Source organism: Oenanthe melanoleuca, chromosome 28 (assembly GCF_029582105.1).
Source record: "Oenanthe melanoleuca isolate GR-GAL-2019-014 chromosome 28, OMel1.0, whole genome shotgun sequence".
In the NCBI taxonomy this organism is placed as follows: Eukaryota; Metazoa; Chordata; class Aves; order Passeriformes; family Muscicapidae; genus Oenanthe; species Oenanthe melanoleuca.
The window spans coordinates 1,601,612-1,609,674 of record NC_079361.1 but is presented as its reverse complement, the minus strand read 5'-3'; the positions used below and the strand labels follow the sequence as shown (position 1 = coordinate 1,609,674).

Genomic DNA, 8,063 nt, shown 5'->3' with positions numbered 1-8,063 from the left:
GGCCGCTGCAGCCCCAGCGCTGATGGCACCGCGGGAAAACAAACCCAGGGAAACAAACCCCCTTCCCCAGCCCCGACCCCGGGGGATGCAGCGGCCCCCAACGGGGAGCTGGAGACAGCTCAGAGCGGGATCCGCCCCGGAGGAGGGCGGACTGCAGGGAGGAGGGGCCCGGGGTGTCGTGCACCCCACACGGGCTCGGCTCTGCCCTCGCGGCGCGTCCGCACCCCAAAAAACCGGGGTGCAGGACGCTATCCTGCACGGTACGATACCCTGCGGCTGGCGATAAGGGGAGCGGGGCTTTGTGCAGGAGATGGGTCTGTGCGACACGGGGACAGCGGGGAGCTCTGGGGGTGTCCCCCATGCCCCGCACCCCGAGCTCGGCCCCCGCGCCTCGCCCCCAGCCCGGTGCTGACCCAGTTCTGCCCCGGGCTCGGCGCAGCCTCTCGGGCTGTTGCTAAGGCTCAGGGCAGCCCGGGCTCCGCGCCAGCCCCCCCGGCCCCCCCGCATTATGTAACCGCATCTCCCCGCCGCGGCGGGGGGGGACGGGGGACACGCAGCAGCAGCGACAGCAGCGGCGAGCAGGGGGTGTCACACACAGCCCTGAGCCTGCGGGGCAGCTGGGGGGGTTCCCTGGGACAGACCCCACCCCAAAATGTGGGGGGCTCGCTCACACGCTTACCGGGGTGAGCAGCTCTGGAGTGGAGATGGGGGAGCAGTCGCCGTTCAGTTTGATGCCACTTCCCAGGTCAAAGTCACAGATCTTCACTGGCGAGACCTGGGGACAGGGGGAAGGAGTGGTCGGTGACCCCCTGGCATCCTCCAGGAACCACAGCTGGCAGCCCCCCAGGGACCACAGCCCTGCTCTCAGACACAGCTGCTCAATGCCAGGTTGTGTCATGCTTCACACCATGCTGTGCTGTGGCATACGGAGGGTGTGTGTGTCCCTGGCAGGACCCTCATACATCCCCCACCCCAGAAATCACCCCACTGTGCCAGCCCCCCAGGCAGCACACCCTGCACCCACCCTGGCTGCTCCCTGCTCACCTGGTCCGGGCTCTCACACAGGATATTTTCTGGTTTCAGATCCCTGTGTGCAATCCCTGGGGGCAAAAGAGCCAATGAGGGTAAAAATCCCCCTCCTACAAGACTGCTATAGTGTAAAGTCTGGGGGTGGCACAGGGATCCCTCCCTCCCCACCCCAAATCACTGCCTGCACCCTAGCAAAAGGAAAAATTTGCTGCTGGCCCCGAATCCCAACCAAACTGGAAGAACAGGATCTGCACCACAAAAAGCCTTGTGATGCAGCTGGGCCTGACCCTGAGAGCTGGGATGGGCACTGTCCCCTGGGGAGGAGGATGGGGGGAGGCAGTGACACCCCCCAGAGGGCCCAGCACACCCCAGGGTGTCCTCAGTGGCACCTGGGGGCCCCAGCTCACCTTTGTTGTGCAGGAAGTGCAGGGCGCTGGCGATATCCTGCACCACCACGCTGGCCTCCAGCTCGTTGAAGTGGCGCCTCCGGTGGATGTGGGTCAGGATGGAGCCTGTGGCCAGGTGAGAGCAGAGCTGGGGCTCCTGGGGGTCCTGGCACCCCAGCTCCCCCTGCCCTGGGGCCATACTCACCTCCCCTCATCTTCTCAAACACCAGGTAAAACCTCTCCTCCTCCTCGAAGAACTCAATCAGCTCCAGGACATTTCTGCAGGGATCATGGCATCAGCCCAGCATCCTCCAAAACACCTCCTGGGGTCCCCCCACACCCCCAATCCAGTACAGGACCCCAGGAGGGAATTGGGATGGGAAAACTGGGCTTGCAGTGATTGAAACCACACGGCCAGGGCCCCCCTGGCTGCATTCCAGGGGGGAGAGGGGCTTGCAGCGCCCAGCTCTGCTCCTCCCTAATTGCTCACAGCCCCTCCTGGCTCACTTAACACACAGCCCCACACACAGCCCCCCAAAACACACATACAGAGCCCTCCAAAACACACACACAGAGAGCCCCCCAACAAACACACACACAGAGAGCCCCCCAAGAAACACACACACACACAGAGAGCCCCCCAAGAAACACACACACACACAGCCCCCCAACACACACACACACAGAGAGCCCCCCAACAAACACACACACACACAGAGCCCCCCCACACACACACACAGAGCCCCCCAACAAACACACACACAGAGCCCCCCAACAAACACACACACAGAGCCCCCCAACAAACACACACACACAGAGAGAGCCCCCCAACAAACACACACACACACAGAGCCCCCCAACAAACACACACACACACACAGAGCCCCCCAACAAACACACACACACAGAGCCCCCCAACAAACACACACACAGCCCCCCACAGCAGCAGGGGCTCAGCTCTGCTCCAGCTTGGCCACCGAGGTCCTGTTGTCATGGCAAACCACTGAACATCCCCTGTGGATGCTGCACCGAGCCAGTGGGGCCAAGGGGAGGCAGAGGGCGGCCTGGCTGTGCCCACACACACAGACACCACCAGCCCGGTCTCAGCCCCCTCCCCATGCCCACAGCGGGCCTGCAGCGCTGCCCCGCCGTACCTGTGTCCCTGGCACTGATAGAGCATCTCCACCTCCCGGAAAACCCTGCTCCGGATGTGTCCCAGGCGCTTCTCGATGATCTGGAAGGGCCGGGGGGAGGCTCAGGGCGAGGCAGCGCTGCCAGGGCGGGGCCGGGCCCGCTGCCCCCAGCAGTGCGGGCCGGGGCCGGAGGCAGCAGAACAGGCTGTTCCCGGGGCGCTGCCAAGCGGCAGCCGCGGTGCCAAGCCGCTCCTCCGGGGCCGGGGCCAGCGCGGCTCCACGTGATGCTGAGCCCGGCCTGCCAAGGGCCCTGTGCCCCACTGGGCGCTGGCACCGCGGGGCTGCACAGGGGGACACCCCAAACGGGAGGGGCACATGGTGCTCTCACTGCCCCTCGGGGCACACGGAGCACCCCACCAGCACAGCCCTCCCTGCCGCCTCAGCTTCCTCTGGGGCACCCAAAGGTCCCCGCAGAGCGATGGGGGAGGCACAGTTCCCCGGTGTTCAGCTGCACTTTGACACAGGGCTCGTCCCAGAGCCCCCGTGCCATGGCTCGGTCTGCGGGGTGCAGTGCCACGGGAGCACCATCCCTGACCCCAAAAGCAGCTGGCTCACCCCAACCCCCTTCCAGCACCTGCATGAGAGACATCCCTGGGGTGAGCAGAAGGTGACCACCCTGCCAGCACCATGTGCCCTGCCTGCCCCAAGTCCCCAGCCCCATTCCAAGGGTCAATTTAGTCTCTGGCACTCCCTCATTGGCAGAGAGAGGAGCGTGGGTAAGGGGGGTCACCAAGGACCCTGAGCTGGGTGGTGGCAGAGGTCGGTGTGCCACCATCACAACCCAGTCCTGGGCCAGCACCAGATGGTCCTGGGAGCTGGGAGAGCCCCAGATGTGGAGGGCAGCAATGGAAACTGAGGCAGGGGGTGGGAGGGGGCAGGTCTGCAGGCAGCAGTGGAGCTTTACCTTCACTGCATACTCCTTGTTGGTGATGAGGTTCACGCAGGACTGGACTCTGGCGTGGGCCCCTTCTCCCAGCACCTCCTCCTGCAGCTGGTAAACATCTGGCAGGGGAGAGGTCACCTGAGCTGCGGCCTCACTGCAGAGTCTGGGGGCGCCAGGACCCTGCCCCAGACCAGGGGGAACCCCCAGGGTCCCTGAGCAGCCCCGCTCACCTTCGAACCTGCCGGAGAAGCTGTCGGTGGCTCTGCAGCGCTTCTTCTTCTTGTTCCTTTTCTTGGCGTCGGGGATGTCGATGGGTTGACTTGAAGGCATGTCTGGGCCATTGCAAAGCCAGCTGGGTCAGCCACCCCTGTTCACCCACAGCTCCCCCAGCAGCACCAGGGCTGAGCCCAAAGCCTTCAGGGCCAAAATCCCAGGGGCAGGATGGGAGGAGCCCCACGAGGAGCTGCACTCACCGGGACGGGGCGGGCACTCGAAGTTGAAGACGGGCTCCAGGTGGTTGGACTGGTCGAACTCCAGGTCGAAAGGGTTTTGCCCCTGTGGGAGTCAAGAGGAGGAGTGAGGTGGCAGCTGCAGGATCAGCCACCACTGGCTGCCACCCTGAGCCCAGCACAGACACAGCACAGCATGCTCCAGCTCCTGGGACACATTCTGCTCACTGCCCCATGGTGCAGGACACCAGCTCAAGGTGGGACACAGCAGAGCTCCAGGGAGAGCCAGAGGATGAGGAGGAAGGCTGTGACCACATCTCCTGATGGGGACAGTGCTGCAGGGTCGCTTCTCCAGCCAGCCCCAGGCCAGCACACGGGGGATGATGAGAGGCACCAAAGCCGCCCACACCAACCCAGCCCCAAATCTCCACCCAAACCTGAACCACAGTGAGGCAGGAGGGGGAGGAAGAGAAGCCACAGGGCAAGACAGGCTCCAGGGCCACCCCTCCGTGTCCTCCCAGCTCCCTGCAAGGTCACGGTGGCTGGAGCCTGCTCTGCCCTGCTCCAGTGGCCATGGTGTCCAGCAGGCTGCAGGACAGCCTGAGCCGGCAGGATCAGGCCTCACTCCAAACCCTCCTGCACCCCGGCATGCACGGAGGGCACGGGATCTGCTCCTTCCCCTGTGCTGAACCTCAGCAGCACCCGAGGGACACGGGGACCCTCTGCTCCTGCTGCCCTGAGCCACCCATGGGCCGGGGCAGTGCTCGAGGCGACAGGGCCCCATCCTCCCCAGGATTATGAAATCTGTTTGGGTGGAGGTGGCAGCTCCAGCGGCGTTCCCAAACCCGCCCGGTGCCCGGGCCGGCTGCCAGCCCCAGCACGGCCAACCCCGGCCACGGCCAGAAACACCCAGAACGCGCCTGTTTACTGCGGCCTGGGGGGAGCGGGGGTCCCCGGCCGGAACGGGGGGGAGTTCACACCACCAAGCACCACTTCGGATCTCCGGGGCCAAAACTCTCCTGTGCTGCGTTTTGGCAGCTTTCCTCCTCCTCAAACCCCGGATTTGGGGGGCGCAGCATCGCCCCGCAGCTGCTGCCCCCCGGGACGAGCCCCGGCAGGATCGGGGGGGCCGAGGCCGCCGGGAGAGGTGCGGGGAGAACGGGGGGGCAGGGGAAGCACGGGGGACACTGGGGGGGCAATAGGGGGCAGGGGGCCCTGCCAGCTGCCGCAGCACTGCCACACAAAGGTCTGGGGGATGGGAGCCTGCGCACCAGCTCCATCAGCACAGCCGAGGTGTCCCCCCCGCCTCCAGCCCCGGCCACCGCGGGGGGACACAAACCCCGGGCACAGGCCACCCGAGCAGAAGCGGGGGTCCCTGCAATGAGGGGGCGGGACGGGGGGAGCCCCCCGCACCCCGGAGCTGGAGCGAAACCGAACAAAGGACCCCCCAACCCACAGCCGGGAAGCGGCTCGGGAGGGGGGGAAGCGAAAGGAGCGGGAGCACAGAGACCCCCCCGCACAGCCCGAGGTGACAGCGGCAGGGGCTCGGGGGGGACAGGCCCGGGCTGGGGGTGCCCAGCGCACCCCGGGGTGGGCGGCGCTGCGGGATCGACCCTCGCACGGCGCCCCCGGGCCCGGGGAGCTCTGAGACCCCCAGACACCCCCACATCGGCCGGAGGGGCGCAGCCGGGCGGGGGGAAGTGCAGCCCCCCCAGCGCCGGGGATCCCAGCGGGAGCCGCAGCATCCCAGCGCCCACCGAGACACCGACCCGACCCCGGCAGCACCGCGGCCTCCGGGACGGGGGACAGGGGGGTTCCCCTGCTCGGTTCGGGTACCAGCGCTCCCGACCCCTCAGTTTGGGGGTGTCGGGGGTGGGGCAGGAAGCGGCCGGGCCCCCTCCGTTCCCGGGCAGGGGATGCAGCGATGCGGGCGCACCCCGAACCTGGAGCCCCCCGAGCATCCCCGCGGGGGAGCGGAGCACCCCCTTACCTTGAAGGAGCGGTGGAATCCCGGGATCTCTGATTTCTTCTGCACCATCTTGCTGCGGGGGGGGGGCGGGGGGCGGCGTTGCTGGGAGAAATGAGGGGGGGGCGGCAAAATAAAAAATAAAAAAGGGGGATGGGGGGGAGGGAGGCGGAGGGACGGGCAGAGCCGGAGGGGAGTCCGGGGGGTGGCCGAGACCTGCGGGGAGAGGAGGGGAGCTCAGGCGGCTGCGGCCCCCCCGGAGCCTGCCCGGACCCCCCCGAGCCCCCGGGCGGCGCTCACCGGCGCGGCCCCGCAGAGCCGCCGCTGCTGGTGGTACCGCAGCCCGCACCGCCGCCCGCTCCGCTCCGCGCCGCTCCGCCGCCGCCGGGGGGGGACGCGCCGCCCCCGCCCCCGCCGCCTTTATCGGCGCGGCCCCGCCCCGCCCCGCCCCGCCCCCGGCCCGCCGACACCCCCCCGCCGCGCCCCGGGACCGGGACACCCCGCCGGGGACGCAAACACCCCCGCCCCGGGGCACCAACACCCCCCCGGAGGCACAAACACTCCCCCCGGACACCCACCGGGGACACGGCCCCCCCTCCCCCGGGGGCACCCCTGGAGGACACAGCCCCCCCCCCCCGCCCCCCTCCCCCGGACACCCAAACACCCCCCCAGGACACCCCAGAGCCCCGGGCACACTCCGGGGACAGGAAAACCTCCCCCAGTGCACCCCCCCGGCCACAACCCCCCCGTGCAGCACCGGGGACACAAAAAACCCTCAGACACTCAAACAGCCCCCCCGGACACCCCAAGTCCTCCTGGAGACACAAAGACCCCCCCGGGCACTCACTGGGGAAACAGCCCCTCTAAGGGGACACCCCAAACGCCCCCCGGATCCCCTCTGGGGACACCGCACCCCCATCGGGTACCCCCTCGCTGCACCGGGGCACCTTCTGTGCTGCTGCGGGGACCGGGACCCCCCCGGCACCCTCCAGTGGTGTGGGAGAGGCTGGGGACGCTGCTCGGAAGGGTCCCTGCACCCCCACACCTGGCACCCCCCTGGGCTGCACCCCTTTGCCACCCCCCGTGCTGCACCCAGGGACAAGGACCCCCCTGCCACCCCCCTGTGCTGCACCCACGGACGGGGACATCCCCAGGCCCCCCCAAATTGCACCCACAAAGGAGGACACCCCCTCCCCCCGCATCCCTCAGACCCCCCTGCACTATTTTAGGGTACAACGGCACCCCCCAGGCACCCCAATTCCCCCTCCCCCTTCAGACACACTCGGGCTCAGGGATGGGGACAGCTCTGGACACCCAAACACAGGGGCAGCTCTTGGGGACCCCCCTGCACCGGGACAAGGACACTCCGTGTTCAGCACGCTGACTGCAGGGGAGGGGGGGATCCCTGAGTCCCCCCAGCCCACACAGGTCACGAGTGGGGCAGAGCTCAGCCCTGTACGGGGGGAGGGGGGGCAGAGCAGGGGGGTCACGTCCCTCTGTCCCCGCGGGCCAGCACTAGCAGTGGGGAGCAGGGTCGGGAGCAGGACCCCCCTCCCGCGCCCGTGACCCCGCGGGAGCCCCTGAGCACGCGTGGGTGCGACTGTGCCCCCCCGCCCGTGTGACGCCAGCGGGGCTCGGAACAGACGCGCTCGCTGCGCGCAGCGGCTGCGCCGGGGCCGATGCTGCGGCACCGCGGTGACTTCACCGCCCGCCCCGCGCATTGGCTGCGCCGGCCCCGCCGCGGCACCCCCGGACCCCCCGGACCGCCCTGTCACAGCCACGGCACCCCCGGACCCCCCGGACCGCCACGGCACCCCTGGATCCCCCTGGACCGCCGTCACAGCCACGGCACCCCCGGACCCCCTGGACCGCCGTCACAGCCACGGCACCCCCGGACCCCCTCCGGACCCCCCCGGACAGCCGCGGCACCCCCTATCCCCTCTGTCACAGCCACGGCACCCCCGGACCCCCCGGACCGCCACGGCACCCCCGGACCCCCCGTCACAGCCACGGCACCCCCGGACCGCCCTGTCACCGCCACGGCACCCCCGGACCCCCCGTCACAGCCACGGCACCCCCGGATGCCCCGGCACCGCCAGAGCGCCCCCCCGGCACTATCTGCACCTCCAAACCCTCCTCGTCACCGCCATGGGCACC

General features: G+C 68.8%; 1 protein-coding gene across 1 annotated transcript; it reads right to left on the bottom strand.

Moving 5' to 3' along the window:
- Nucleotides 1-571: 571 nt before the first annotated feature.
- Nucleotides 572-6,296, bottom strand: MKNK2 (MAPK interacting serine/threonine kinase 2). The gene is made up of 10 exons (XM_056512941.1): nucleotides 6,207-6,296; nucleotides 5,931-6,122; nucleotides 3,965-4,046; nucleotides 3,722-3,823; nucleotides 3,513-3,610; nucleotides 2,570-2,649; nucleotides 1,621-1,694; nucleotides 1,437-1,541; nucleotides 1,045-1,100; nucleotides 572-775 (listed from the first exon to the last, which is right to left on the bottom strand). The coding sequence occupies exons 2-10, from the start codon at nucleotides 5,976-5,978 to the stop codon at nucleotides 668-670; spliced, it is 753 nt and encodes a 250-aa protein (XP_056368916.1). The 5' UTR covers nucleotides 5,979-6,122; nucleotides 6,207-6,296; the 3' UTR covers nucleotides 572-667.
- Between the last annotated feature and the right edge of the window lie 1,767 nt (nucleotides 6,297-8,063).